This window comes from Dermacentor albipictus, chromosome 10 (assembly GCF_038994185.2).
Source record: "Dermacentor albipictus isolate Rhodes 1998 colony chromosome 10, USDA_Dalb.pri_finalv2, whole genome shotgun sequence".
Classification (NCBI taxonomy): Eukaryota; Metazoa; Arthropoda; class Arachnida; order Ixodida; family Ixodidae; genus Dermacentor; species Dermacentor albipictus.
In genome coordinates this window covers 82573991-82590043 of record NC_091830.1, presented here as the reverse complement: position 1 = coordinate 82590043, position 16053 = coordinate 82573991, and the positions used below count along the sequence as shown (strand labels likewise).

Below are 16053 nucleotides of genomic sequence, written 5' to 3'. Positions count from 1 at the left end.
CAAAAAGTGGTGAAATGGAAGAAGCTGTTCGGATACATTTCTGAACAAACAGGGACGTGCTGTTAGACGAGCCTCTGCTGTACAATGGCATCAACGTACAATTTGCATGGTGAATCCATAAAGAAGACCTATAGAGGCGAGATCACGTTGGAAGTTCTCAAACCCGAATTTCCACGTACCTTGCCTAATTCATTCAGAGGTTTACTAAACTACTGATCTGCTTTCTAAGTGCATCCTCAAATACAGTTTGTAAGGCTGAGCCTATATATTAAGGGCTGGTGTCGTCAAAGCTGTAATTTCTTATCCAGAGCATACGCACTTGCAAACGCAGTCTTCAGTCTCCTCATGAATGTTTACGCGTCGCTGTCGCACGACCAAGATGTGCGCGTCTTTATCGCTGAAACTACGCTGTGACCTCGCAAAGTTGCTTCGTTCGGACGCAGCAAATAATCTAATCGCACCAGCAGAAGAGCGCCGATCGTCTCGCTCACGGTCCCGATTTGTGTACTGTACCCTCAGTGATGCAGCACAGACTGCGCCCCCCACCCCAAAATAAAATGCTCGGCACGAAACGTAGTAGCAACTACCCGCCTCACCGCTCTAGTTAGAGACCACAACGAAGCAGCAGCAAACAGGCGGCCATGCGAGCAAGCAAACCTGTCAGAATAAACGTTCAATTTGCGCGGCCACCCCATGCCCAATGAAAAGCGACCGGAAGTGACGGCCGACGCTGTACCATCACCTCGGCGCGCGGCAGGACGGGAAGGCGGAAGCTGCGCCATCATGCTCGTTTTCGCGTGCGTTCGCGTCGCGCGCTGTGCGAAATAATTTTAAACGTGTGATTAGTTTTGCGCGCGGGGTAGAAAAAGATGTCGCCCTTGCTTTGTGTATTACTCGTGCCCCACTTCAAAGCAGAGCGTTCGTACGCACTGGAAGATGGATCCACGAAGGCTGAAACGAGAAGTTGCAACGTGCCCGGTCGGTTGTACTGGCATGACGGAAATTTTCAGGCAAGTGCCCGTTTATTTGGTATTTGTTTTGTTCGCTTTAGAAATATCTCACTGTGATCTCGTAGCATAATTCATAATTCGTTAATGTAAGAGCAAGAGCAGCTGCACTCCTACTAGGGCAAGGGAACTACCTCGATCGCGTCCCGTGTGACTAATGTTTGTCAAATCTGCATCGGGCGTGGTGCGCCTGCATAGTTACGCTTTGTTTCTCAGCGCTTGGGCGTTCATTGATGTGATTCTCTTGTGCGTTCAGCGCGGCTGCTTGTAATACGGTCGTTCGCACTTCAGTTAAATGTGGTCGACCACTTTTGCGTCGCGTAGAAAAGGGACGACTGGCTTTGCCACCTTTCGAAAGAACCGGCGCGGTATTGGTTCTCCCTGATGCGGTCGCATGCTGCTGTTGCTGCTTGCCGGACGCCTTCAGCATTTTTTCGGCTCGCTTTGTCTGCGCGTGTGCGCGTGCTCGCGCTCGGCTCGATTTGTGTGTGTGTGCGTGCGTGTGTGCGCTCAGCTCAGCTCGCTTTGTGTGTGTGTGTGTGCGTGCGCTCAGCTCGCTGTGTGTGTGTGTGTGCGTGTGTGCGTGCGTGCGTGCGCGCGCGTACAGTACATGCCGGTTTGTATGGGCCGGCGTGTTTGCGCGTGTCTAGTGCGTGCGTGTTTTGTGAGTGTGTTGCCTGTGGGTCGCTGTGTGTGCGAGCACGTGTTAGCGTGTCTGCCTGCATGCATGTATGTGTGCATCAATGTGTGCGTGCGCACTTTTGTGTCTGCGCTTTGAGAGTGCGTATACTTGTGTGTGCGTGTGAGTGCGTTTTGTGTGCGTGCGTATGTATTGCATGAGGCCGGTAGTTTTACTCGCAAAAAAAAAACTCTTCCGATTTGGTGCAGCGAGTGTTCCCGCCTGAAAGCCGAGTTTGGTTTCAAGCCACTCTGGACAACTGCTGTATGAGGCGCCGTTTCTCTGGAGCACCAGTGGGAAGGCGCCAGGTATACGCTTCGTCCTTTTTCCTCCCATGCCCTGATGGATCTATATCCTTGATTGTTATTGTGAAAGGAACATTACATCCAGAGCATAAATAAATGATTAAGAAATCTGGTAGTGTGTTTCGCCATTACATTAGTTCCGATCTTAAAGACGTGGATTTCTCATTAGCCCACATTTCTTTTGATGCAGACAACCGCTGAAATTATTAGCGGCAGGTTATTCGAGACGTTCTACGTATATAGCAATTGTCTTCAGGAGCTTTAATGAATTTTGAAAATTTGAAGTGTTGTGCTTTAGAGGTATCATATACAAGCTTTAGGTCTCCGGGTAGTTTGCATGCTCTTCGAGAGCTGTCGCCTATAGCCCTATTGAAATTCGTAACTACAGTTTGGAGCACTGGGGAAGCTAGAAGGCTTGTCCTGGCTCTCGAGAAAGTGTTTAAGCTGGAGGTGTAGGTTGAGGAGTTTGGGGTTGGTAACTCAAAGGATTTTTTATGCCTTAGCAGTAGGAGTGACACAGGATTAAAAAAATGTGTGTCAAGCGTAGGAAGCTGCTCATGTGGTAGAGGCATGTGTGTGCGTGTGTGTGTGCGCGCCCATGCATGCGTGCGTGTGTGTGAATTCGCTCCTCAAAAGTGAGTATGTGTGTAAGTGAGCTACTTCATTGCTGGTCTGTTTGCCAAGAATTGGCAAGAAAACACAATAATCAATTTAACTTGAAATAATAAACTTCAAAGCGTACTGGCGACAGCAGCATATGAGCATGCAGCTGTGTGACAATCTTAATGCATGACTGCAGCATCTGGAAGGAGGCTTGCTTCTTCTTCAGTAAGCAGCACAAAGTCCATATTCTTGGCTTTTCTCGTGCAAACCAAAACGAGGCTCATTGCCAATGATCTTGTCTTTTGCTCTAATAGCATTTGTTTATCTTGTACTTAGAGCGTCGTTTCTCGCAGGTCATGCAGATGGCAGCAGCAATTTCACAATGCCCAGCCTTGGCGCCCCCCATCAAGAGCAAGCCACTTGCGTTCGCCTTCAGACAGATGGTTAATGTCTTCTTGAAAGCGGTTGAGAAGACAACATGGTAAGTAGATATGGTTGTGTAGTGTAATATAATAAGTCAAGTTATAATTTAAAACTCAGGCTCCTTGGCCGCCTAAGCTTGATATGATGTGCAGTTGTCTGTGGTTGTAAATATTGCCGATGGTACAGTGCATACTGCAGGTATGACTGCTGATCCAAAGTATACATTTGCATTTTCTTGATGGTCTTTCATAATGAGGATTTTCTTTGTGCAAGAATATTCACAGAATGCCGAGGCATTGTAGCATCATATTCTTTATTGTGCATTCACTGCTAATTTTTTATGACCTTTCTGCTACCAATTTATTTGCAGGAAAGGAATATTTGTTTACTCCCTGCAATGAGCTTATTTGCTCATTGCATTACACTCTTCTACCTTTAATTTATTCCCATATAATTATCAATACCTTAAAATTTCAGCTGTTTTTATTTTGAATACAATATCGAAATCAAAATGCACCGGATTGCAATCTAGACTGCAAGGGATTTGAAGAAATTACAATAAACCAGGACCTCTCGGGAGCGTTAAAAAAACGTTTCCGCAGGTAATGTGCCTAAATGTACTGAGCTGGCTGCTCATGAAAATTGCAAGCATATTTCATTTCACACAGTTTTGCAGGATATAGCAGGCCTATCATAGTCTCTAAGCACAACCTTACCTCATTTGCATCATGAAAATATCTCATGCTTAATTTGGGACAAATTTTGAAAAATGAATGTTTCATAATTTTGAAACTACACAAAGTATTGGTTGAGGCTAGACAGTTTTCAAACTACTTGACCATGTTGAACCTAGCCATTACAGGACGGAAAAAAAAAACATGCACAGGAGCACTCATTCAATGAAATTCGATGGTTGTGGTCATTTTCGACATGGCAAAATGTGCCTTTAAGCGAGAGAGGGCAGGTAGCCAATTTACAACCATTGTGACTCATGCGGGTAGTAGCAACACAGGATGAGAAATGGTTGTGTCCCTGAGGTTCATTGAATATGTTAAAACTCATATACAGTACCCCCCCCCCCTATGAGGGGTAACTGTGCAATATGTTTTGGGCAAGAAAGACGATTGTTCTAGGAGACAAGAAATTTCAGGCTCTAGTTGAGAGGCTACAGAAAGAAGGACCATGTAAATAGTCACAGATTAACATAAACTGCGTCGGAGGGGCATCACAGTTTAGAGCATGAAGTGGGAGCATGAGGAAGGATCATAAGTTTAAATAAGGGAATATTACTTGTCAGTGCATTGCCAAGCTAACCCATTGAAAGAAGGGGGCGTGCTCTAAGAAAAATAGTTGACAACACATGCTAAATTTTCGAGGAAAATATGCCAAAATGCCAATTCTTACTAAATTAGTAAATAAGAAATACACGATAAATTTTAGGATGCAGAAAGTGTCTAATAAAGTGCATTGGAGAGTTGGATATTGTTGGGCTGGATGCATGTATTGCAGGGCAAATGAGAATGCCAGTGGGGATTCCCTCATTTTCATTTTGTGTGCACTCTCTGGAAAACAGTACTCTTTGTCTCCTAGTGTAATAATGTTGTGTAAAAACAGTCATTTTTTAATGCCTTGTGCATTTCACTCTTAATGTGTCATATCCCGTAAGCTTCTCACCTGCAGTACTTATAAAGTGTAATGCAGATATATTGCAGATTTCATAATGTCAATTTTGTATTAGGGTCACGTACACACTCTTGGACAAATGTCTATGTTGAGAGATGTCATTGGTAGTCTTTAAATTTTATTCACTCTTATTTTCTATGATGAAAAGGCTACTGTAAATTTATATGTTTTTGCTGCTGTATGTGCCTTGTGTTCACAATGACATAGTGGTTTAGCATTCACAGTAACATGCAATTCCTTAATTTGCAAAATAGAAACTTCTACCTTTCACTTGTCTTGCCCAGTTGCCTGAGCGGTGCATTCTGCCCAATCACATTAATTAAGTTTGTTACTTTGAGGAGCTTGTTGCTTTATCAAATTTTCCGCAAAGTACATGTGTAATTGCACGGACTGAATTCTCATGATTCTCTTCTTATTTTGCTAATGCAGGATGCAAGATTCCAGCAATGCCATGCGCTGCGTTGGTCAAGATGCTCAGAGAATGGAGTCCCTGCACCTCGTGGTTAACCGTGAACATTTCTTTTTCTTTTGGAAAGCTAAAGGCCATTCGCTGCATGACTTGCATTTTTGCAGCTCGGATGTGTACTATATTTTTCTAATTTTGAATCAATATTGGCTGTTCAGTATAAAAAATGATGTACAGCGTGAAGGACAAGGACTGCGACAGACACACTCCACCGACTTTCAACAATATTTTATTGCGTTGACACATCGTGTGTGTAAACATAAGAGGGGTCATGCGCAGAAAATGAAAGCCAGTCACAAGGGGTGTTCTAACAGCAAGTCATTGTAAAAAGAACATGTTACTTGAAAAAAAAAAGCATCACAATTTCTATCTGTTTAGATACAAAATTTCACTAGGGGTCAGCGTGATAGAGGGGGCACTAACGCACACACTACCCAGTTTTCTGGTGAAATCAGCTTCAATAATTTACTGGGTGAGCTGTGTCTCGCTAGACCTTCCGTATCTTCAAAGAGGGCCATGCAACCGCAGTCCTGGCAATGAATGCCCAAGTGGCCTTGAACAGTGTTATTGACGTTGTTATAGTGCTCTCTTAAACGATCATTTAGGCACCTGCCTGTCTGTCCAATATATTTACTGCCTCAAAATGGGAATTTGGGAAACCACATTCGTTGCACACATCGCAAAACGTTTTCTGTGCCCGGCAGAGCAACAACTCTGATGCGATTTAGGCGCGTTTACACGCTTACAGAGCCTTGCCAGCTTTTCCGGGGCTGAGGAAAGACTGTGATTCCTGCAGGTTCCCCAATCTTTTTTAGCCTATGGGAGACATCATGAACATACAATAGCACTGCAAACCTGTGTCTTTCAACCGGCTGGTTCCTTGACCGAGCGTGCTCATCATGTTTTGTGCACTTCAGAAGCTGTTCCGCTATGGCTGAAATTAAGGCCAAAGGGTAGCCAACGCAAGAAAGGCAATCAACCTGTGCAGCAACACTATGTTGCATCTCGTGTGAGCAAGATTTATTGAGGCTGTTAAGGAGGCAAAGCTTTACAATATGTCATTTGGCTTTGTTGGACAGACAGGCAGGCGCCTAAACAATAATTTAGGAGAGCACGATAACAACGTCCATAACACTGTTCAAGGCCACTTCGGCATCCATTGCTGGGACTGCGGCTGCGTGCCCCTCTTTGAAGGTACGGAAGCTTTAGCGAGACACAGGTCATCCGGGAAACTATAGAAGCAGATTCCACTAGAAAACTGGTTAGTGTGTGCGTTAGTGACCCCTCTATCGTGCTGACCCCCAGTGAAGACTTGTATCTCAACAGATAGAAATTCTAATGTTTATTTTTTTCAAAGGACGATGTTCTTACTACAGTCATTTGCTGTTAGACACCCTTTGTGACTCATTCTGCGCATGCCCGCTTTTGTACATATACACATGATGTGGCAACGTAATAAAATGTTGGAAGTCAACGCAGTCTGACATCTCTCGCAGTTCTTGTCATTCAAGCTGTACGTAATTTTATCTCATTCATTGCAAACTATCCCAAGAAACTACCCTTGTTCAGTATAATTATCATGTTTGATACGACCATTTGCTGGCAAATGTTAACAGTGTGATATTGAACTTGAACTTTTGCATGACTGCCTATGCCTGTGTTCTTTTAGTAACCAGAGTATGGCTAATTTATTAAACGAAGTTTGCTAATTTGCATGCTCACATGCTACAGCACGCCTTAATCTTGAACTACTGCATCCAAGTGCAAATAATTTAGAAATTTACTAGGTATTTTAAAACACTCCACATTTTGTGCTCAGCTAAATCGTTTAATCAACAGTGGTTTGTTTTTATCAGGCCTCCTACTGCAGTTTGCACCCAGGCACTAGTAGATCTGGAATATGCACTCTTGATTTATAGTAAGAAAAGAACCTATTTTCAAACTACATATTGTAGATGTACCAGTGCCTTCGAGTTACAAAACAAAAATTTATAGAGACTGGTATTGTAGTTAGAAAAACCGCTACACAGCACCTTTAGCCCAGAGAACTCTCGTTTCACAAAAGAGGACAAACTATGTAGGCACTAAAAAATTCTACGTATTATTGTGCTCAAGTAATCTTGTGGGAAATAGAAAATTACCAATAAGGCTCCTGGCTTAAACCTCACCTAAAGCATGTCTATGCTTGGGAAGTATTGTTTCAGTCTGAAAAATGTTGGCCAGTTCTGCTTTACATCGACTTTCCAAACTTTTCATAATGTTTTGGGATTACATTAGTGTACAAAATAACAGGTGTCTTTCTTGTGCGTTTGCTCTGCATTTCAATTGCTTCCCTAATTCACCTTTGCAATATGCCTTTTTTTAAGGCATCAGAACTTGAATTTTTGTTCACTGGAGCCTAATACTAAAAATTTATTCCTTTATGTGGCCCAAAACACTGCGAATCAACCCAGGCTATTTCAGTGCCGCTATACATAGTTTCTTCTCTAATAACAGATTTGATCAATACTTATATTTTAGATACCTTTGTGGGAAATGTACATGTTCTTGTACTTACCGATGTGTTTGGTGATTGTGCATGTTTATATTTAATGTGATTTATGTATATATTGTACTCTGTATTGCAGCATGCAATAAATATAGTTGCATTTTCTTGAAAATGCAGCATATATCTTACCAGTCTGTGTTGCATGTTATTTGGATATGGAAATCATGATAGCCTTGGTGTTGATATACATGCTCAAAAGTGTCAAGTTTGCTAGCTTGTATTTGTGCAGCGAATACAGGTTTTCCAATATACACCATGAATTACTAATATGTAATGTAATCCACACTTATAGGTGTTGTGTATGCCCATCGAAGCTTTAAGGCCGGCTGTTCGACGGTGCGTTTGGTAGCCGAACTTGAACCTTCTGGCACACGCAATAGTTGTGCGTGGATCGCTGTACATAGTAGTAATTGAAGGCGTGTACTGCCGAACCTGCCTTCCATACACGCTAGAGATAAAAGAGTGTACACCCTTCCAACACCCACACAGATGGGTGTTAATTTGGACGAGCACGCTTACACCCTAAATTTATTTTGCTGGACACCCTTCCACTAGGGTGCTATAATGGCACCCCAACTGCAGGGTGTAGACAACAGCACCCTTAGGGTGTTCGTCTGGCGACAAACTGATTTACACCCTTAAGGGTGTTAAAATGTTTAGTGTGTATGCGCCAGGAAGGTAGTGGTCTGATGTGAATAGCCGCGGTACGCACCGAGCACAACACTTGTGATACCCCAATTTTTCAGTCAAATATCTTTCCATTGTATCATAACAACTCCCAGGAACCTCGGCCACAAGTTCACGGACGGTGATCATCCTGTTTTAAAGCACTTTGCGTTGAACCAACTCGATAACCGCCTGAAACAAACGGTCTTGCACTCCGTTCTTCATCGTGGACTTCCTTCCAACCAGCACTAAACTCCCTGCACCACTTTCGGACGTCTTGAACGGACACATTTGTCGCTAAACACCTCTGTCAACTGATGATGAATATCCACGGGTGGAGTCCCTTTGGCGAGCAAAAAGCGAATTACGGGACCGATCTCGCACTTGCCGGGATCAGCAATGGGAACCGCCAACTCGGATGGCTGCTGAGCCAAGAATGAGTGGCGCAGCGAAGCGCGGCCGTGGGGAATCGAGAGTAGGGGAATAGCCGCGCGCAGCAGTGTTGCCGGATTGCGCTTCGCACCTCCCCGTGTGGCTGGAGCTCTTTGGGTACCTTATTTCTGGATCAACCCTTACAAGAGAACACGGCTGGAATTATTATTAGTAGCTGGAACTTAACACTGTTAGTTTATTATGGCACGTTATGACACATGTACATCAACACGACGAAACTACAACTATTCCTCAGATGAAGATAACGCACGTATTCAGTAGCCACGGAAGCCACAATGAAACAAGTTTTACTTGTTTCTGTAAGATCTGCATGAAGAACACACACTTATTCACTACCTTAGAAAACTACGCTAAAAAAGTTTGAATTCTTTCTTTAAGATCTCCTTCTGTAAGATCTGTTTCTGTAACAATCTTCTATACAAGTTTACAAATTTCGTGAGATCCCATGCCACACATTGTTATGGCTAGTGCTCAAATCAGTGCGGTATATGTGTTTATAAAGATCGAATCAAACTGCTTTAATTTTACCTTGCCACGGCATCCACTGCATGGTGCAGGCGACGCCGGGTACTACGACGGCTCCGGGAACTTATACGTAGTCGAGCGCCTCAAGGACATGATCAAGTGTCTCGACCAGCAGGTGGCACCAGCTGAAATTGAGACTATTCTGACGAAGCATCCACTGGTTCTGGAGGCTGCAGTTGTGGGCATCAATCATCCAGATTTAGGAGAAGCACCAACTGCATTTGTCGTGATTGATCCTTCCACCAGAGGACGCATCGCCTCAGAGGATCTCGTGCGACTCGTTGCAGGTGAGACAATTCGTCACTTTATCAGAAAAGCCATGTTCTTTTTTTGCCTTGGCTCACTATGTGGTAGTTCGAACAAGCAATGATTTTCTGCATAAATTTATCTGCACTATTTTCCTGAATAACAAAGGGAACTAGGTAAACACACGTTCCCAAAATGTATACCACTATGTTGAAAGTTTAACATAAATCTCAAAGGAAGTGCATGCATATCATCCGTTCTCAAATCTACTTTGTGTTCAACAGAATGCTAAAAAATACGCAATAAGTGGTTATGCATTTCAATTTTTTTGCAAGTAATGTCCCACAATTGAACTAGACCAGCTCATGAACTACAATTGTGCTATCTGCCACAAGCAACCTTTAAAAAAAATATTTCAAAAGTTCCCTGAAACACCCGGTATACGCGTGCGTGTGTGTGTGTGCATCGAGTTCGGAACGGACGTGAAATGCCCTAGAATGCTCATTCCAATAAGAAGTCGCAGTTATGCCTGATAGGCGAACCATCCAATGCAATAGCAAAGTAGTAGACAGCTATACGAAATAGGGATGGTCACCTCATCGACCATATAACATTCGCGTTCTAAATACATTAACATTGAATGAACACATCTCACTCGGGGACCGAACTCCCTGTGAAAACGCTGGCGTGAGGAAGCGCGGTAGCAGCAGCTAGCGAATTTATCTTCGTTCTGCCTCTCGCTTGAAGGTGAACTAAGCAGCTAGAACACAGCGCCCGCGAATATGTAAGCCCGCGGCGCACGTAGACTCTGTAATCATCACAGATCGCTTTCAAAACAAGGCTCGCGCGGCCCCGCCACACGCAGCAGCCAACGGAGTGAGACGGTCCTCCCCTCTCCGGGGTGCCTTGCGCGCGATAGAAGACGGCGCGCTTCCTCCCTTCTTTCCTCCCTTGTTCACGATCCTGAGCCACCATCATCGGCTTCGCTGGCACGCCCAGCATACAGTGTGCGGAGACAATGTTATCGCCCTTGCAGATTACACGGAACATCACCGTGACGACGACGACGGCAGAATTGTACCTGGAGTGTCCAAATAACTGCTATCGCAATAAAAGCTAGCTGTTGGTGCGTGTCGTATTGTTCTACGTGTGTAGAGATCTGAACTGTTTCGCAAAAGTCGTGAGAACTGTGCCTCAGAAAAACCCTGATTGGCAAAAGTCACATTTGTGTTTATACACATTTGTGTTTATACGACAGGGAATTACAAGTGAATTACGGCTGATAGTTTTTTGAGCGATTGGCATTCCTAGGGTACATCACGCACTTTTCGGGGATATTGTGTCGGCCTGTCCAATTGCCTGTCGGTCTGCCTGTCTGTCGGCGTCTCTAACCGCATTCCCGTCAGCTTGGCTCACTGGGTAATCCATGGTAGTAGTAGTAGTAGCAAAAAATTTTATTGGTGTCCTGAGGAGCTCGGCAGGAGCCTGCTAGGTAGGTCCCTACCCAGCTGTTGGCTAGTCTCATTTCGGAACAGAGATGCCATGCCTCTCCACTCGTTCACGGACCCTCTTTACAGCCCGGAGCTGGAAGTATTTTCTGGGGTCTGTGATGGTCTTCGTCCAGTCTTCTTCTTGGTTAAAATCCTGTAACACAGGGCACTGTCAGAACGTGTGATTTAATGAGCAAAATTCAGTGCCATAATCTGGACAGAGTGTATCAATGTCGGGGTAGACCATGTTCAGAAAGACACTAGAGGGGTAGGCCCCCGTCTGGAGCATACCAAGCGTGCTAGTTTGTGATCTGTTGAGCTTACGATGGGAGAAGGGAAAAAACTGCCTATTTTCTCTATAATGAAATGTGATTTCGTGATAAGTAACTAGACGATCACTGACGACGAGCTCTTCCGAACTCACCCGAGACACCGTCCGATCGCGGCATATGAAACTTCGCGCACGGTCGTGGGCTGTCTCATTGGGGTTCACGTGATCCGGTAATACATGTGGTCCCGCGTGAGCTGAGAATCAACTATGTGATGAATAATGTCAGACGGTGGTTTGCCGTTCAGAATTCTGGCTGCCTCTTTGGCTGTCAATCCCGATGCGAATGCTCTAACGACTGCTCTGGAGTACGTTGACACTGTAGTACGTTTTGCGTCAAGTAATGCGAGTGCTATAGCAGCCTGTTCCCCCACGTCGACCAAGGCGGTCTTCATCGAAGCTGCCGAGAGGAGCTCACCGCTGTCATTGACTATTCATACGGAAAGCTTGTTGGCACTGGCGTGCGGTGCCGCGTCAACAAAATCTCCGTTCCGGATATGTTCTTTAAGAAAGCCCTAGCCATCGCTAACCTTCGACCTTTATTGTTTTGGGGGTGGACGTTTCTTGGAAAAGGGTCTGCAATAAAGGAGTTATTTATTTGATTATCAGGAAGCGTGGTCTTTCCCTGATTGAAGCAAGGACGGAGGTCTGCCGCATCCTGTAGTCTTTTGCTTGCTTTGGACTTTGATAATCTAATAATTTGTGCTGATATTCCTACTTCTGCTAACTCCGAAGTTAAGTAGAGTTATGGACTTTTACGCGCAAAAACCACTTTTTGATTAAAAGGAACGCCGTAGTGGAGGACTCCGGAAATTTCGACCAGCTGCGGTTCTTTAACGTGCACCAAAATTTATGCACATGGGCCTTTTCGCATTTCGCCCCCATCGAAATGTGACCGCCGTGGCCGGGATTCAATCCCGCAACCTAGTGTTCCGCAGCCCAACACTATAGCTACTGAGCAATCACGGCGGGTAACTCCGAAGTTGTGTTGTGTACTCCCAACGTCCCGAGATTCTCTGTGCTAGCCGTGATTAGAATGCCGAGCTCCCTTTTGACACTTTTGCGGGTGAGCGTGTCCAATTTATCTACGTCCATTTTGGTCCAGTTGAGGGCCCCGACTATGCAAATACCATGACTCATGAGGAAAGCATGGTGAACTATAACGAGTATATCCTCACCTATGCCACGTTTCTTGTTGGACAATCTCATAATTAATCTGAGAATGTTCTCCGTTTTCGTCGTGAGATGGCCTGTTATCTTAGCGTAGCAGCCCCTTTAATATATGCAAAACCCTTAGCCAGCCGGTATTTACACTGGCTAACCTCCCTGTCTTTCCTTCCCTTTTGTCTCTCTCTCTAGGATTTTGAGAGAATCTACTCTAGGGATGAATGAATGAAGAATGAATGAATGAATGAGTTTATTTCTCTTTACAACAGAAAGGAAGCAGAAGCTACATGCCATGTGGCCAGATAAAGGCTTCTGCTCCGACAACAATTCGGCACGCAGCCCGTACGCAGCAACAAGTATACAGACATACCGAAATCAACTGGAGTGTCGCGAGACAGAATATTATGTTCGTGAAACAGGACATGTCTACAAGAAATATGAGAAACCGACAGGATACTCAAAGCACGATACATTTCGTTTCAGAACAACTACAACCTGAAAACAAAAGGAACAAAAGACTGACAATTTACACTGCGATTCTAATAAGACAAACTCAATATTGTTCAGAATAAGTAAAGTTTTGTATGATTTATTCGAACAATCCATAGCTTCATCCAGGGATGATATGCAATTCCACAATTTCGTACCAGCGATGATGTGCCCATCCATGGTACGAACGCTAACGGGTGCCTGATCTACTGGGGTGCATCCCCTAGCACCTCGTCTAGCTCATTTGCCACTCCCATACCTTCCAAGAAAGACTCTGTAACACCCAGAGCCTCCTAGAGAGCTTGTTCGACCATCGCCTCCGATATCTGGGATACCAGATTGTAATGTCGTCAGTCTATAATGCGTAGCCTACTTAGGGAATTGCTGCAAGGCTTTCCGACAACTTGCGGATTGCTATATTGAACAGAAGGAGTGAGATAACTGCCCTTTGCGGACTGCCCCTCCTTCCGAGTGTGAAAGACTCCGAGACTGATTGCGTCAACCTTATGGCCACCGTCCTGCTCTCGAGGAAGGACGCAACGAAGGAGAAGAATTTACTTCCTAAGTTCATGGCCGATAATCGCCTACATAAACGCCCACATGTTCGTATAGCATAACAAAGGGAATGCCAAAGACTTGAAAAATTATAGACCAATCAGCTTACTGTCCGTTGCCTACAATGTATTTCCTGGCATAGTCGCAAGCAGAATCAGGAACACCTTAGACTTCTGTCAATCAAAAGACCAGGCAGGAATTTGTAAAGGCTGCTCAACAATAGACCACATTTACACTATCCATCTGGGGATAGAGAAATGTGCGGCATATAACCGACCTTTATATATAGCTTTCATAGATTACGAGAGAGCACTTGATTCATTCGTAACATCGGCAGTCATGCACTCATTACAGAATCAGGGTGTAGACGAGCCGCATGTAAACATACTGAAAGATATCTATAGCGGCTCCGCAGCCGCCGTAGTCCTCCATAAAGAAAGCAACAAAATTCCCATAAAGGAGGCCGTCAGGAAATGGGATACGATCTCTTCAATGGTGTTCACAGCGTGTTTACAGGAGGTATTCAGACACCTGGACTGGGAAGAATTGGGGTAAAGAGTTAATGGAGAATACCTTATTAACTTGCGATTCACTGATGATATTGCCTTGCTTAGTAACTCAGGGGACCAAATGCAATGCATGCTCACTGACCTGGACAGGCAAAGCAGAAGAGTAGGTCTAAAAATTAATTTGCAGAAAACTGAAGTAATGTTTAACAGTCTCGGAAGAGAACAGCAGTTTTCGACAGGGAGTGAGGCACTGGAGGTGGTAAGGGAATACATCTACTTAGGGCAGGTTGTGACTGCGGATCCGGATGACGAGACTGAAATAATCATAAAAATAAGAATGGGCTGGGGTGCGCTTGGCAGGCATTCTCAGATCATGAACAAGAGGTTGCTATTATCCCCCAAGAGAAAAGTGTATAACAGCTGTGTCCCAAAAGTACTCACCTACGGGCAAGTAACCTGGAGGCTTACGATAAGGGTTCTACTTAAATTGAGGACGATGCAACGAGATATGGAAAGAAGAATCATGGTTGTAGCGTTAAGGGGGGGATAAGAAGAGAGCAGGTTGGGTGAGGGAACAAACGCGAGTTAATGACATCTTAGTTGAAATCAAGAAAAAGAAATGGGCATGGGCAGGACATGTAATGAGGCGGAATATAACCGATGGTCATTAAGGGTTGTGGAGTGGTTTCCAAGAGAAGGGAAGTGTAGCAGGGGGCATCGCAATGTTAAGTGGGCGGATGAGATTTAGAAGTTTGCAGGGACAACATGGCCACAATTAGCACATGACCGGGGTAGGCGGAGAAGTATGGGAGAGGCCTTTGCCCTGCAGTGGGCGTAGCCAGGTTGATAATGATGATGACACATGCAGATGCATTCCACGCGGGTACTTCGCTGCGGCGGCGCTAGATGGCACTACAGGCCCAGAGCACTTAGGCTGCCCACACGCCTCACACAACGCATTTAATGTTTCTATGTCCAATGTTTGCAATGTTTCTATACATTGCTTCTATGCTAACTGCAGTCGCGTCGGGATTCATCGCGTGATGTGTTCAGCAAGACTCTCCTTTCTACATAGATACTGCGGCTGCGATAAGCTAATTGCAACGCCGCGAGGTTGTCGTGATTAATGATGCCTTTGGTTATTTCTTGCCAGCATAAAAGGCAACAGTAGCTGACTTCTCTTTTCAATCATTTCCTATTGACTTACATCTCTGGTCAACGATACTGTAAAGACTAGGCTCGGGTACATTTTGGCCAGCGTGTGAATTCAAGCAGAGTAACTGTAGCGAATTTAAATCAATGCAACCTGTGGTGTTTTATATCCACATTCTTCTGGAGTAAGGTATGCGTCCGAAATTTTTGCCAAGCTTATGCAGCTGAATATGGTTTGATGTACCAGCTTTCTTTGTGTCGTGTTCTTCGTAGCATAAGACATTTTTGTTAAAATATTCAGCTTGATATCTGTGACTAGCATGAGAGCGGTACGAAATTTGTGTTTGAAAATGTTTGCAGACCATTCTTGAAAATGATCATGGGCGAACGTTTAAGACGCATACATCGCATAGCCTAATCCGTTGCAAACTGCAAGAAATGCAGAATTTCAAAACAGTTGTTTTATTTCTGTTTGACTGAAAGTATTGCCAAAGAAGAAGAATTGACTGGGGTGCGTTTGGCAGGCACTCTCAGATCATGAACAGCAGTTTGCCATTATACCTCAAGAGAAAAGTATATAACAGCTGTGTATTACCGGTACTCACGTACGGGGCAGAAACCTGGAGGCTTACGAAAAGCGTTCTACTTAAATTGAGGACGAAGCAACGAGCTGTGGAAAGAAGAATGATGGGCGTAACGTTAAGGGATAAGAAAAGAGCAGATTGGGTGAGGGAAGGACCGCGAGTTAGTGATATCCTA

At 44.5% G+C, this 16053-nt stretch overlaps 1 protein-coding gene and 1 long non-coding RNA gene across 2 annotated transcripts in view; both read left to right on the top strand.

Moving 5' to 3' along the window:
• Positions 1-16053, top strand: part of LOC135904214 (luciferin 4-monooxygenase-like) — a 45184-nt gene that overhangs the window by 27803 nt on the left and 1328 nt on the right. Inside the window, exon 4 of the mRNA XM_065434854.2 lies at positions 9391-9645. Within this exon, the coding sequence (XP_065290926.2) occupies positions 9391-9645 (255 nt within the window). The remainder of the gene's footprint in view (positions 1-9390; positions 9646-16053) is intronic.
• Positions 796-5509, top strand: LOC135904205 (uncharacterized). Its single transcript, XR_010565039.2, has 4 exons — positions 796-1010; positions 1896-1994; positions 2948-3075; positions 5130-5509. It is a non-coding gene; the product is annotated as an uncharacterized lncRNA (long non-coding RNA).